At 48.1% G+C, this 16,435-nt stretch overlaps 1 protein-coding gene across 2 annotated transcripts in view; it reads right to left on the bottom strand.

The window, feature by feature from the left end:
- Positions 1–16,435, bottom strand: part of POGLUT1 (protein O-glucosyltransferase 1) — a 30,215-nt gene that overhangs the window by 9,678 nt on the left and 4,102 nt on the right. The window contains exons 3-6 of one of the 2 annotated variants that reach the window (XM_038757809.1): positions 15,085–15,228; positions 10,670–10,927; positions 4,051–4,110; positions 1,409–1,508 (exon numbers count right to left, since the gene is read on the bottom strand). In XM_038757809.1, the coding sequence (XP_038613737.1) occupies positions 1,409–1,508; positions 4,051–4,110; positions 10,670–10,927; positions 15,085–15,228 (562 nt within the window). The remainder of the gene's footprint in view (positions 1–1,408; positions 1,509–4,050; positions 4,111–10,669; positions 10,928–15,084; positions 15,229–16,435) is intronic. The other variant, XM_038757810.1, reaches the window with a different exon arrangement.

A 16,435-nucleotide genomic window follows, 5' to 3' on the forward strand; every position in this document is an offset into this window, starting at 1 on the left:
GGCTCACAGTCTAGAAGGGGGAGACAGAGAACAAAACCAAACATATTAACAAAATAAAATAAATAGAATAAATATGTACAAGTAAAAATAAATAGAGTAATAAATACGTACAGACATATATACATATATACAGGTGCTGCGGTAGGGACCGTCTCTATCTGTTGCCGACTTGGACTTCCCAGGCGCTCAGTCCAGTGCTCTGCACACAGTAAGCGCTCAATAAATACAACTGAATGGATGGAGAGCACTGTACTAAGCGCTTGGGAAGTACAATTTGGCAACAGATCGAGACGGTCCCTACCCCACAGCGGGCTCATGGTCTAGAAGGGGGAGACGGACAACAAAACACGGAGACGGGTGTCAGAATCGTCAGAACAAATAGAATTAAAGCTGCAGGTGCATCGTCAACAAAATCAATAGGATAGTAAATATGTCCAAGTGAAATAAACAGAGTAATAAATCTGACAGAATAGTAAATTATGTCCTAGGGAAATAGAGTAATAAATCTGTACAAATATATATATATATAGAGAGAGAGAGAAGCAGCGTGGCTCAGTGGAAAGAGCCTGGGCTTTGGAGTTAGAGGTCATGGGTTCAAATCCCCACTCTGCCAATTGTCAGCTGTGTGACTTTGGGCAAGTCACTTCACTTCTCTGGGCCTCAGTTACCTCATCTGTAAAATGGGGACTAAGACTGTGAGCCCCCCGTGGGACAACGTGATCACCTTGTAACCTCCCCAGCGCTTAGAACAGTGCTTTGCACATAGTAAGCGCTTAATAAATGCTATCATTATTATTATTATTATTATTATATACATATATATATATATATATACAGGTGCTGTGGGGAGGGGAAGGAGGAGAGGAAAAAGGGGGCTCCATCCTACAGGCCCCGCTGCTTCTTGGAGTCGCCCCGAGATCCCCCCCCACCATTCATTCATTCATTCAATCGTATTTATTGAGCGCTTACTGTGTGCAGAGCACTGTACTAAGCGCTTGGGAAGTCCAAGTTGGCATCATCTAGAGACGGTCCCTCCCCAACAGTGGGCTCACACTCCGTGCCCCCCGCCCGCCCGGAGACGGAGTATGAGAAGCAGCGTGGCTCAGTGGAAAGAGCCCGGGCTTTGGAGTCAGAGGTCATGGGTTCGAATCCCAACTCCACCACATGACGGCTGTGTGACCCTGGGCAGGTCACTTAATGTCTCTGAGCCTCAGTGACCTCATCTGTAAAATGGGGATTGATTGTGAGCCCCACGTGGGGCAACTTGATCACCGTGTATTCCCCCCCAGCGCTTAGAACAGTGCTCTGCGCATAGTTAGCGCTTAACAAATGCCGCCATTATTATCATTATTATTATTATTTCGGTGCCGATTCCATCCCGCCCCGACCCCAGCCCGGCCCCGATTACTTTCTCGGATTTCCAGGCTTGGTTCTTGGTGTACTGGGCGTCCACCAGGCCCGGGTCTTCCCGGGACAGAAGAACGAGGGGATCGCGCTCCGGGCTGGTCCTGAAAGAGAAGCGGCGGCGGCCCGTCGCAGACGGACGCCCCGGGGTCGCCCGGGGTGCGGGGAGAAGCAGGGCGGCTCCGTGGGAACAGCCCGCGGACTCAGAGGTCGTGGGTTCGAATCCCGGCTCCGCCACCTGTCTGCTGGGTGGCTTTGAGCAGGCCACTTCACTTCTCCGGGCCTCAGTGACCTCAACTGTAAATACTGTACTAGTACCTCAACTGTAATAGTAAGCACCTAACAAATGCCATCATTATTATTATTCTCTGGGCCTCAGTGACCTCATCTGTAAAATGGGGATTAAGACTGTGAGCCCCACGTGGGACAACCTGATCACCTTGTATCCCCTTGCACATAGTAAGCGCTTAACAAATGCCATCATTATTATTATTATTATTCTCTGGGCCTCAGTGACCTCATCTGTAAAATGGGGATTAAGACTGTGAGCCCTAACCTGATCACCTTGTATCCCCCCAGCGTTTAGAACAGTGCTCGGCACATAGTAAGCGCTTAAAAAATGCCATCATTATTATTATTATTATTATTCTCTGGGCCTCAGTGACCTCATCTGTAAAATGGGGATTAAGACTGTGAGCCCTAACCTGATCACCTTGTATCCCCCCAGCGTTTAGAACAGTGCTCGGCACATAGTAAGCGCTTAAAAAATGCCATCATTATTATTATTATTATTATTCTCTGGGCCTCAGTGACCTCATCTGTAAAATGGGGATTAAGACTGTGAGCCCCACGTGGGACAACCTGATCACCTTGTATCCCCTTGCACATAGTAAGCGCTTAACAAATGCCATCATTATTATTATTATTATTATTATTCTCTGGGCCTCAGTGACCTCATCTGTAAAATGGGGATTAAGACTGTGAGCCCTAACCTGATCACCTTGTAACCTCTGCAGCGCTTAGAACTGTGCTTTGCACATAGTAAGCGCTTAACAAATGCCATCATTATTATTATTATTATTATTCTCTGGGCCTCAGTGACCTCATCTGTAAAATGGGGACTAAGATTGTGAGCCCTAACCTGATCACCTTGTAACCTCTGCAGCGCTTAGAACAGTGCTTTGCACATAGTAAGCGCTTAACAAATGCCATTATTATTATTATTATTATTATTCTCTGGGCCTCAGTGACCTCATCTGTAAAATGGGGATTAAGATTGTAAACCCCAAGTGGGACAACCTGATCACCTTGTATCCCCCTCCCCAGCGCTTGGAACAGTGCTTTGCACATAGTAAGCGCTTAACAAATGCCATCATTATTATTATTATTCTTCTCTGGGCCTCAGTGAATTCAACTGTAAAATGAGGGTTAAGATTGTTAGCCTGACGTGGGACAACCTGATCACCTTGTATCCCCCTCCCCAGCGCTTAGAACAGTGCTTTGCACATAGTAAGCACTTAACAAATGCCATTATTATTATTATTCTCTGGGTCTCAGTGACCTCATCTGTAACATGAGGATTAAGATTGTGAGCCCCATGTGGGACAACCTGATCACCTTGTATTCCCCCCCCCCAGCGCTTAGACCAGTGCTTCGCATATAGTAAGTGCTTAACAAATGCCATCATTATTATTATTATTCTCTGGGCCTCAGTTCCCTCATCTGTAAAATGGGGATTAAGACTGGGAGCCCGACGTGGGACAACCTGATGACCTGTATCCTCCCGAGCACTTAGAACAGTACTTTGCACAGAGTAAGCGCTTAATACCCAAATTATTAAGACTGTTAACAACAATAATAATAATAATAATAACAATGGCATTTATTAAGCGCTTACTATGTGCAAAGCACTGTTCTAAGCACTGGGGAGGTTACAGGTTACAGGTTAGCCCCATGTGGGACAAACTGATCGCCTTGTATCCCCCCCAGCGCTTAGAACAGTGCTTGGGACGTAGTAAGCGCTTAACAAATGCCACCATTATTATTATTACTATTATTATAGTAATGCCTGTCTCCCCTATCATTACTATTATTATTATTATTATTATAGTAATGCCTGTTTCCCCCTCTAGGCTGTACGCTCAATCAATCAATCAATCGTATTTATTGAGCGCTTACTGTGTGCAGAGCACTGGACTAAGCGCTTGGGAAGTCCAAGTTGGCAACATATAGAGACGGTCCCTACCCAACAGCGGGCTCACAGTCTAGAAGGGGGAGACAGACAACAAAACCAAACATATTAACAAAATAAAATAAATAGACTAGATATGAACAAGTAAAAAAAATAGAGTAATAAATATGTAAATAATAAATACGTACAAACATATATACGCTCCTTGTGGGTCGGGAATGTTTCTGTTGATTGTTACATCGTCCTCTCCCGAGTGCTTAACACAGTGCTCTGCACACGGTAAGCGCTCAATAAATACGACTGACTGACGGAGAAAGGGGGTTTCAGAGAGGGTGGGGTTAGTGTCCCCCGACTGTGGTTTTCCATTGGAGCCCGGGGTCCCTCCCGGCTCCCAGGAAGGGGATTTTTCCGGGATGAGGAGGGGGGGCAGGACGCGGCTCTGAAATCCCGCTCACCTGGACCCTCGGAAATAGCCCTGGGCTATTTTTCTGTCCCACGGCCACTGTTCGGCTGCCCTGAAACCAAAGAACACCAAAAAGAAGCACATAAGAATCACCCCCGAATCATCACCATCTATTTATTCGTTCATTCAAGCGTATTTATGGAGCGCTCACTGTGTGCAGGGCACTGTACTAAGCGCTTGGCAACATCTAGAGATGTCTAGAAGGGACTGTGAGCCCGCTGTTGGGTAGGGACCGTCTCTAGATGTGGCCAACTTGGACTCCCCAAGCGCTTAGTCCAGTGCTCTGCACACAGTAAGCGCTCAATAAATACGACTGAATGAATGAATGAAAAGGGGGAGGCTTACTGTGTGCAGGGCACTGTACTAAGCGCTTGGCAACATCTAGAGATGTCTAGAAGGGACTGTGAGCCTGCTGTTGGGAAGGGACCGTCTCTAGACGTGGCCAGCTTGGACTCCCCAAGCGCTTAGTCCAGCGCTCTGCACACAGGAAGCGCTCAATAAATACGACTGAATGAATGAATGAAAAGGGGAAGGCTTACTGTGTGCAGGGCACTGTACTAAGCACTTGGCAACATTTAGAGATGTCTAGAAGGGACTGTGAGCCCGCTGTTGGGTAGGGACCGTCTCTAGACGTGGCCAACTTGGACTCCCCAAGCGCTTAGTCCAGTGTTCTGCACACAGGAAGCGCTCAATAAATACGATTGAATGAATGAATGAATGAAAAGGGGGAGGCTTACTGTGTGCAGGGCACTGTACTATGCGCTTGGCAACATCTAGAGATGTCTAGAAGGGACTGTGAGCCCGCTGTTGGGTAGGGACCGTCTCTAGACGTGGCCAGCTTGGACTCCCCAAGCACTTAGTCCAGTGCTCTGCGCACAGGAAGCGCTCAATAAATACGACAATGAATGAATGAATGAAAAGGGGGAGGCTTACTGTGTGCAGGGCACTGTACTAAGCGCTTGGCAACATCTAGAGGAGCGGCGTGGCTCAGTGGAAAGAGCCCGGGCTTTGGAGTCAGAGGTCATGGGTTCAAATTCCAGCTCCGCCAATTGTCAGCTGTGTGACTTGGGCAAGTCACTTCACTTCTCTATGCCTCAGTTACCTCATCTGTAAAATGGGGATTAAGTCTGTGAGCCCCACGTGGGACAACCTAATCACCTTGTATCCCCCCAGCGCTTAGAACAGTGCTTTGCACATAGTAAGCGCTTAATAAACGCCATTATTATTATTATTATTATTATCTAGAGATGTCTAGAAGGGACTGTGAGCCCGCTGTTGGGTAGGGACCGTCTCTAGACGTGGCCAACTTGGACTCCCCAAGCGCTTAGTCCAGTGCTCTGCGCACAGTAAGCGCTCAATAAATATGATTGAATGAATGAATGAATGAAAAGGGGGAGACCGGTGACAAAACCAAGAATATCAACAAGATAAAATAAACAGAATAACGATGTCCAAGTAAAATAAATACAGTAATAAATCTGTACAAACATATAGACAGGGGCTGTGGGGAGGGGAAGGAGAGGGGAGAGGAAGGAGGGGGCTCATTCATTCATTCAGTCGTATTTATTGAGCGCTTCCTGTGTGCAGAGCACTGGACTAAGAGCTTGGGAAGTGCTTTGCACATAGTAAGCACTTAATAAATGCCATTATTATTATTATTAATACAAGGGTATCTCCCCCAGCGCTTAGAACAGTGCTTTGCACATAGTAAGCACTTAATAAATGCTATTATTATTATTATTAATACAAGGGTATCTCCCCCAGCGCTTAGAACAGTGCTTTGCACATAGTAAGCACTTAATAAATGCTATTATTATAATTATTATTAATACAAGGGTATCTCCCCCAGTGCTTAGAACAGTGCTTTGCACATAGTAAGCGCTTAATAAACGCTATTGGTATTATTATTAATACAAGGGTATCTCCACCAGTGCTTAGAACAATGCTTTGCATATAGTAAGCACTTAATAAATGCTATTATTATTATTATTAATACAAGGGTATCTCCCCCAGCACTTAGAACAGTGCTTTGCACATGGTAAGCACTTAATAAATGCTATTATCATTATTACTAATACAGGGTGCACATGGTAAGCGCTTAATAAATGCTATTATTATTATTATTAATAATACAAGGGTATCTTCCCCAGCACTTAGAACAGTGCTTTGCACATAGTAAGCGCTTAATAAATGCTATTATTATTATTAATACAAGTGTATCTCCCCCAGCGCTCAGAACAGTGCTTTGCACATAGTAAGCGCTTAATAAATGCTATTATTATTATTATTAATACAAGGGTATCTCCCTCAGTGCTTGGAACAGTGCTTTGCACATCGTAAGTGCTTAATAAATGCTATTATGATTATTATTAATACAAGGGTATCTCCCCCAGCGCTCAGAACAGTGCTTTGTACATAGTAAGCACTTAATAAATGCTATTATTATTATTATTAATACAAGGGTATCTCCCCCAGCGCTTAGAACAGTGCTTTACACATAGTGAGAGCTTAATAAATGCTATTGGTATTATTATTAATACAAGGGTATCTCCCCCAGCGCTTAGAACAGTGCTTTGCACATAGTAAGTGCTTAATATATGCTATTATTATTATTATTAATACAAGGGTATCTCCCCCAGCACTCAGAACAGTGCTTTGCACATAGTAAGCACTTAATAAATGCTATTATTATTATTATTATTAATACAATAGTATCTTCCCCAGCACTTAGAACAGTGCTTTGCACATAGTAAGTGCTTAATAAATGCTATTAATATATTATAAATAATAACACAAGGGCAGCGTGGCTTAGTGGAAAGAGCCCGGGCTTGGGAGTCAGAGGTTGTGGGTTCTAATCCCGCCTCCCCCACTTGTCAGCTGGGTGACTTTGGGCAAGTCACTTCACATCTCTGGGCCTCAGTTCCCTCATCTGTAAAATGGGGATGAAGACTGTGAGCCCCCATGGGACAACGGGATCACCTTGTAAACTCCCCGGCGCTTCGAACAGTGCTCTGCACATAGTAAGCGCTTAATAAATGCCGTTATTATATTATGATGATGATGACGACGATGAGAAAATGGGGATTAAGACTGTGAGCCCCACATGGGACAACAGGATCACCTTGTAAATTCCCCAGCGCTTCAAACAGTGCTCTGCACATAGTAAGCGCTTAATAAAGGCCGTTATTATATGATGATGATAACGACGATGAGAAAATGGGGATTAAGACTGTGAGCCCCCCTTGGGACAACGGGATCACCTTGCAAATTCCCCAGCGCTTCGAACAGTGCTCTGCATATAGTAAGCGCTTAATAAATGCCATTATTATATTATGATGATGATGACGATGATGAGAAAATGGGGATTAAGACTGTGAGCCCCACATGGGTCAACGGGATCACCTTGCAAATTCCCCGGCACTTCGAACAGTGCTCTGCACATAGTAAGCGCTTAATAAATGCCGTTATTATATTATGATGATGATGATGACGATGAGAAAACGGGGATTAAGACTGTGAGCCCCCCATGGGACAACGGGATCACCTTGTAAATTCCCCGGCGCTTCGAACAGTGCTCTGCACATAGTAAGCGCTTACTAAATGCCGTTATTATATTACGATGATGATGGAGACGATGAGAAAACGGGGATTAAGACTGTGAGCCCCACATGGGACAACGGGATCACCTTGCAAATTCCCCAGCGCTTCGAACAGTGCTCTGCACATAGTAAGCGCTTAATAAATGCCGTTATTATATTATGATGATGATGACGATGATGAGAAAATGGGGATTAAGACCGTGAGCCCCCCGTGGGACAACGGGATCACCTTGCAAATTCCCCAGCGCTTCGAACAGTGCTCTGCATATAGTAAGCGCTTAATAAATGCCATTATTATATTATGATGATGATGACGACGATGAGAAAATGGGGATTAAGACTGTGAGGCCCCCATGGGACAACGGGATCACCTTGTAAATTCCCCAGCGCTTCGAACAGTGAATAGTAAGCGCGTAATAAATGCCGTTATTATATTATGATGATGATGACGACGATGAGAAAACGGGGATTAAGACTGTGAGCCCCACATGGGACAACGGGATCACCTTGCAAATTCCCCAGCGCTTCGAACAGTGCTCTGCACGTAGTAAGCGCTTAATAAATGCCGTTATTATATTATGACGATGATGACGATGATGAGAAAACGGGGATTAAGACCGTGAGCCCCACATGGGACAACGGGATCACCTTGTAAATTCCCCGGCGCTTCGAACAGTGCTCTGCACATAGTAAGCACTTAATAAATGCCGTTATTATATTATGATGATGATGACGACGATGTGAAAATGGGGATTAAGACTGTGAGCCCCACATGGGACAACGGGATCACCTTGCAAATTCCCCAGCGCTTCGAACAGTGCTCTGCACGTAGTAAGCGCTTAATAAATGCCGTTATTATATTATGACGATGATGATGATGATGAGAAAACGGGGATTAAGACCGTGAGCCCCACATGGGACAACGGGATCACCTTGTAAATTCCCCGGCGCTTCGAACAGTGCTCTGCACATAGTAAGCACTTAATAAATGCCGTTATTATATTATGATGATGATGACGACGATGTGAAAATGGGGATTAAGACTGTGAGCCCCACATGGGACAACGGGATCACCTTGCAAATTCCCCGGCGCTTCGAACAGCGCTCTGCACATAGTAAGCGCTTAATAAATGCCGTTATTATATTATGATGATGATGACGACGATGAGAAAATGAGGATTAAGACCGTGAGCCCCCCATGGGACAACGGGATCACCTTGCAAATTCCCCAGCGCTTCGAACAGTGCTCTGCACATAGTAAGCGCTTAATAAATGCCATTATTATATTATGATGATGATGATGACGATGAGAAAATGGGGATTAAGACTGTGAGCCCCACATGGGACAACGGGATCACCTTGTAAATTCCCCAACGCTTCGAACAGTGCATAGTAAGCGCGTAATAAATGCCATTATTATATTATGATGATGATGACGACGATGAGAAAATGGGGATTAAGACTGTGAGCCCCCCATGGGACAACGGGATCACCTTGTAAATTCCCCAGTGCTTCGAACAGTGCATAGTAAGCATGTAATAAATGCCGTTATTATATTATAATGATGATGACGACGATGAGAAAACGGGGATTAAGACCGTGAGCCCCACATGGGTCAACGGGATCACCTTGCAAATTCCCCGGCGCTTCGAACAGTGCTCTGCACATAGTAAGCGCTTAATAAATGCCATTATTATATTATGATGATGATGACGACGACGAGAAAATGGGGATTAAGACTGTGAGCCCCACATGGGACAACGGGATCACCCTGCAAATTCCCCGGCACTTCGAACAGTGCTCTGCACTTAGTAAGCGCTTACTAAATGCCGTTATTATATTATGATGATGATGACGACGATGAGAAAACGGGGATTAAGACTGTGAGCCCCCCATGGGACAATGGGATCACCTTGTAAATTACCCGGTGCTTCGAACAGCGCTCTGCACATAGTAAGCGCTTAATAAATGCCGTTATTATATTATGATGATGATGACGACGATGAGAAAACAGGGATTAAGACTGTGAGCCCCCCATGGGACAACGGGATCACCTTGCAAATTCCCCAGCGCTTCGAACAGCGCTCTGCACATAGTAAGCGCTTAATAAATGCCGTTATTATATTATGATGATGATGACGACGATGAGAAAATGGGGATTAAGACTGTGAGCCCCCCATGGGACAACGGGATCACCTTGTAAATTCCCCGGCGCTTCGAACAGTGCTCTGCATATAGTAAGCGCTTAATAAAGGCCGTTATTATATTATGATGATGATGACGACGATGTGAAAATGGGGATTAAGACTGTGAGGCCCCCATGGGACAACGGGATCACCTTGTAAATTCCCCAGCGCTTCGAACAGTGCATAGTAAGCGCGTAATAAATGCCGTTATTATATTATGATGATGACGACGATGAGAAAATGGGGATGAAGACTGTGAGCCCCCCATGGGACAACGGGATCACCTTGAAAATTCCCCAGCGCTTCGAACAGTGCTCTGCACATAGTAAGTGCTTAATAAATGCCGTTATTATATTATGATGATGATGACGACGATGAGAAAATGGGGATGAAGACCGTGAGCCCCACATGGGACAACAGGATCACCTGGTAAATTCCCTGGCGCTTCGAACAGTGCTCTGCACATAGTAAGCGCTTAATAAGTGCCGTTATTATATGATGATGATGACGAGGACGATGAGAAAATGGGGATTAAGACTGTGAGCCCCACATGGGACAACGGGATCACCTTGTAAATTCCCCAGCGCTGTGAACAGTGCTCTGCACATAGTAAGCGCTTAATAAATGCCATTACTATATTATGATGATAATGACGACGATGAGAAAATGGGGATTAAGACTGTGTGCCCCACATGGGACAACAGGATCACCTTGCAAACTCCCCGGCTCTTCGAACAGTGCTCTGCACATAGTAAGCGCTTAATAAATGTCGTTATTATGTTATTATGATGATGATGACGATGACGATGAGTCTGCCAGGGCCTACCTGGCGAGGTGGTCGGTCAAGAGGTCCCAGCGGCCGAGGCCAGTGGGGTAGATGGGCCACACGGCAGGGCCGCCTTCCCAGAAGGTCCAGGCGGGGTACATGATGTCGCTGTAGTCGGCCGTCTTGCTGAAGGAGAAGACGGGCGCCACGCTGCCCGCCCACTTGGGCACCTGGGGGGAATCGCGCACGTTGATCACCAGCTCGACGTCCGGCAGGCGGTCGATGACTTCCAGGATGAAGTGCTCCACCCCGCTGCACCTGCCGCCCGCCCACGGCGGACCACGGACGGAAGCGAGGCGGTGAGCGCTCAATAAACGCGATTGATGGATCGATTGTACGTCCCAAGCGCTCAGTCCACTGCTCCGCACACAGTGAGCGCTCAATGCGATTGAATGAATGAATGAGGGAGGACGGGCGGAGGGGGGGATGGAGACGGAGGGGCGGGAGGGAAGTGAGGTAGTAAGCGCTCAATAAACGCGACTGATTGATCAATTGTACATCCCAAGCGCTCGGTCCACTGCTCCGCACACAGTGAGTGCTCAATACGGTTGAATGAATGAATGAATGACGGAGGAAGGGCAGAAGGGGGGATCAATCGTATTTATTGAGCGCTTACTGTGTGCACTGTTGAGCACTGTACTAAGCGCTTGGGATGGACAAGTTGGCAACATATAGAGACGGTCCCTACCCAACAGTGGGCTCACAGTCTAAAAGGGGGAGACAGGGAACAAAACCAAACATACTAACAAAATAAAATAAATAGAATAGATATGTACAAGATAAATACATAAATAGAGTAATAAATATGCACAAACATATATACGTCTATACAGGTGCTGTGGGGAAGGGAAGGAGGTAAGATGGGGGGACGGAGAGGGGGACGAGGGGGAGAGGAAGGAACTGCTCTGCATACAGTGGGCGCTCAATACGACTGAATAAATGAATGACGGAGGACGGGCGGAGGGGGGATGGAGACGGAGGGGCGGGAGGGAAGCGAGGCAGTAAGCGCTCAATAAACACGATTGATTGATTGACTGTCCATCCCAAGCGCTCAGTCCAGTGCTCTGCACACAGTAAGCGCTCAATAAATACGACTGAATGAATGAATGAATGATGGAGGACGGACAGAGGGGGGATGGAGACGGAGGAGCGGGAGGGAAGCGAGGCAGTGAGCGCTCAATAAACACGATTGATTGATTGATTGTACATCCCAGGCGCTCGGTCCACTGCTCTGCACACAGTGAGCGCTCAATACGATTGAATGAATGACGGAGGACGGGCGGAGGGGGGATGGAGACGGAGGGGCGGGAGGGAAGCGAGACAGTAAGTGCTCAATAATAATAATAATAATAATAATAATGGTATTTATTAAGCGCTTACTATGTGCAAAGCACTGTTCTAAGCGCTGGGGAGGTTACAAGGCGATCAGGGTGTCCCACGGAGGGCTCACAGTCTTCATCCCCATTTTACAGATGAGGGAACCGAGGCACAGAAAAGTGAAGTGACTCGCCCAAAGTCACACAGCTTAGAATTGGCGGAGCCGGGATTTGAACCCATGACCTCTGACTCCAAAGCCCGGGCTCTTTTCCACTGAGCCACGCTGCTTCCCCAATTGATTGATTGATTGTACATCCCAAACGCTCGGTCCACTGCTCTGCACACAGTGAGCGCTCAATACGGTTGAATGAATGAATGACGGAAGAGGGGCGGAGGGGGGGATGGAGAGGGAGGAGCGGGAGGGAAGCGAGGCAGTGAGCGCTCAATAAACACGACTGATTGATTGATTGTACATCCCAGGCGCTCAGTCCAGTGCTCTGCACACAGTGAGCGCTCAATACGATTGAATGAATGAATGAATGACGGAGGACGGGCGGAGGGGGGGATGGAGACGGAGGAGCGGGAGGGAAGTGAGGAAGTAAGCGCTCAATAAACACGACTGATTGATTGATTGTACATCCCAGGCGCTCAGTCCAGTGCTCTGCACACAGTGAGCGCTCAATACGATTGAATGAATGAATGAATGACGGAGGACGGGCGGAGGGGGGGATGGAGACGGAGGAGTGGGAGGGAAGTGAGGCAGTAAGCGCTCAATAAACACGACTGATTGATTGATTGTACATCCCAAGCGCTCAGTCCAGTGCTCTGCACACAGTGAATGAATGAATGATGGAGGACAGGCGGAGGGGGAATGGAGACGGAGGAGCGGGAGGGAAGCGAGGCAGCATCAACTGTCTGGCCACCCTTTCGCCGGGATCCGGATTCCCCTCTCCACCTGCCCTCTCGGTACTTCATTCATTCGGCCGTGTTTATTGAGCACACAGTAAGCGCTCAATAAATGCGACTGAATGAATGAATGAATGAAAACTGTGGTATCTGTTACGCGCTTACTATGTGCCCGGCACTGTACCAAGCGCCGGGGTGGATGCGAGCAAATCAGGTTGGACAGAGTCCCTGCCCATCCCGGCTCCGCCAATTGTCAGCTGGGTGACTTTGGGCAAGTCGCCTCCCTTCTCTGGGCCTCAGTTCCCTCATCTGGAAAATGGGGATGAAGACTGTGAGCCCCCCATGGGACAACCTGATCCCCTTGTAACCTCCCCAGTGCTTAGAACAGTGCTTGGCACATAGTAAGCGCTTAATAAATGCCACCATTACCATTATTATTATTATTATCCCCGCTCCGCCCGCCCTCTCGGTACTTCATTCATTCAGCTGTGTTTATTGAGCGCTGACTGTGTGCAGAGCGCTGGACTAAGCGCTCAGTACTTGCCCGGATGGGCACCTCTGCTGGTCTAAGGAACCACAGTACCCAAAGCACTCGGGCTCTAATAATAGTAATAATAATTGTGGTATCTGTTACGCGCTTACTATGTGCCCAGCACTGTGATAATAATAATAATGATGGCATTTGTTAAGCGCTTACTATGTGCCAAGCGCTGTTCTAAGCGCTGGGGGGATACAAGGTGATCAGGTTGTTCCACGTGGGGCTCACAGTCTTCATCCCCATTTTACAGATGAGGGAACTGAGAGAAGTGAAGCGACTTGCCCAAAGTCACCCAGCTGACAGTTGGCAGAGCCGGGATTCGAACCCGTGACCTCTGACTCCAAAGCCCGGGCTCTTTCCGCTGAGCCACGTGTGACCTTGGGCTGGTCACTTCACTTCTCCGGGCCTCAGTTCCCTCATCTGATAAGGGGGATGAAGACCGGGAGCCCGTTGTCGGGTAGGGACCGTCTCAACCCGTTGCCGACTTGGACTTCCCAAGCGCTTAGTCCAGTACTCTGCGCGCGGGAAGCGCTCAATAAATACGACCGAATGAACGAATGACTGTGTGACCCAAGTGGACGGGGACTGCGTCCAGCCCGACGAGCTCAAATTTACCCCAGCGCCCAGGACATAGTAAGCGCTTAACAAATGCATGCATGCATGCAATCATATTTATTGAGCGCTTACTGTGTGCAGAGCACTGTACTAAGCGCTTGGGAAGTCCAAGTTGGCAACATATAGAGACGGTCCCTACCCAACAGCGGGCTCACGGTCTAGAAGGGGGACAACAAATCCTCATCATTCATTCGATCGTGTTTATTGAGCGCTTACCGTGCGCAGGGCACTGTACTAAGCGCTTGGGAACTACAAGTTGGTAACATATAGGACGGAGCGGGCACCCACCTACCCACCCTAAGCGCTTCGGAAGTCCAAGTTGGCAACATATAGAGACGGTCCCTACCCAACAGCGGGCTCACAGTCTAGAAGGGGGAGAACAAATAATAATAATAATAATAATAATGGCATTTATTAAGCGCTTACTATGTGCAAAGCACTGTTCTAAGCGCTGGGGGGATACAAGGTGATCAGGTTGTCCCACATGGGGCTCACAGTCTTCACCCCCATTTTCCAGATGAGGGAACTGAGGCACAGAGAAGTTAAGTGACTTGCCCAAAGTCACACAGATGACAAGTGGCGGAGCCGAGATTTGAACCCATGACCTCTGACTCCAAAGGCCATGCTCTTTTCCACTGAGCCACGCTGCTTCTGAATGACGGCATTTGTTAAGCTCTTACTATTTGCAAAGCACTGTTCTAAGCACTGGGAAGGATACAAGGTGAGCAGGTTGTCCCACGTGGGGCTCACAGTCTTAGTCCCCATTTTACAGACGAGGTAACTGATGCACAGAGAAGTTAAGTTACTTGCCCAAAGCCACACAGCTGACAGTTGGCAGAGCTGGGATTTGAACCCATGACCTCTGACTCCCAAGCCTGGGCTCTTTCCACTGAGCCACGTAAGATGCTCAAATCCTCATCATTCATTCAATCGTGTTTATTGAGCGCTTACCGTGTGCAGGGCACTGTACTAAGCGCTTGGGAACTACAAGTTGGTAACATATTGGACGGAGCGGGCACCCACCCGTCGGCCGGCTCACCTGGAGGGGAACATACAGTCGCGCTCGCGATAGAGCCTGTTTTGGACGATCTGGTAGTGGGTCCCCAGCTTCCGGCCGACCAGATCCGACATGTCCCGGCGGGAGACGCCGCCGCGGAAGGGCTCCAGATCCCGGTCGAGGACCCTGGCCGGGAAGAGCGGGAATTGAGGCCGGCGGGCGTCCCCGGGGCCGGAAGTCGGGGGGAGGAAGGCGCGCCGCCCGCCCCCAACCCCTCCGTCGGGCCGGGAATAATAATAATAATAATAGTGATGGCATTTATTAAGCACTTACTAGGTGCAAAGCACTGTTCTAAGCGCTGGGGGAGATACAAGGTAATCAAGTTGTCCCACGGGGGGCTCACAGACTGAATCCCCATTTTCCAGATGAGGTCACTGAGGCCCGGAGAAGTGAAGTGACAGGCCCAGACTCACCCAGCTGACAAGTGGCGGAGCCGGGATTTGAACCCATGACCTCGGACTCCAAAGCCCGGGCTCCTTCCGCTGAGCCGCGCTGCTTCCCCTGGGGATGGGCACGGGGGGTGGCTGACAGGGTCCGGGGAGCTTACACAGTCACCATCTCTCTTTTAGAGAAGCAGCGTGGCTCAGTGGAATGAGCCCGGGCTTTGGAGTCAGAGGTCATGGGTTCGAATTCCGGCTCTGCCACATGTCTGCTGTGTGACCTTGTGCAAGTCACTTAGCCTCAGTTACCTCATCTGTAAAATGGGGATTGACTGTGAGCCCCACGTGGGACAACCTGATCACGTTGTATCCCCCCCAGCGCTTAGAACAGTGTGCTGCACATAGTAAGCGCTTAACAAATGCCATTAAAAAAACCCAAAAACGATGGTATTTGTTAAGCGCTTACTATATGCAAAGCACTGTTCTAAGCGCTGGGGAGGATACAAGGTGACAAGACCCGGATTCTAGTCCCAGCTCCGCCACCGGCTCGCTGTGTGGCCTCGGCCAAGTCAGCGTGGCTCAGTGGAAAGAGCCCGGGCTTTGGAGTCGGAGGTCAGGGGTTCGAATCCCGGCTCCACCACGTGTCTGCTGTGTGACCCTGGGCAAATCACTTCACTTCTCGGAGCCTCAGTTACATCTGCAAAATGGGGTTGATAACTGTGAGCCTCATGCGGGACAACCTGATCACCTTGTATCCCCCCCAGCGCTTAGAACAGTGCTTTGCACATAGTAAGCGTTTAACAAATGCCATTGTTATTATTATTATTATTAAGTCACAACTTCTCTGTGCCTCAGTTCCCTCATCTGTAACATGGGGATGAAGACTGTGAGCCCCCCGTGGGACAACCTGATCACCTTGTATCTCCCCCAGTGCTTAGAACAGTGCTCGGCAC

This window comes from Tachyglossus aculeatus, chromosome 16 (genome assembly GCF_015852505.1).
Source record: "Tachyglossus aculeatus isolate mTacAcu1 chromosome 16, mTacAcu1.pri, whole genome shotgun sequence".
In the NCBI taxonomy this organism is placed as follows: domain Eukaryota; kingdom Metazoa; phylum Chordata; class Mammalia; order Monotremata; family Tachyglossidae; genus Tachyglossus; species Tachyglossus aculeatus.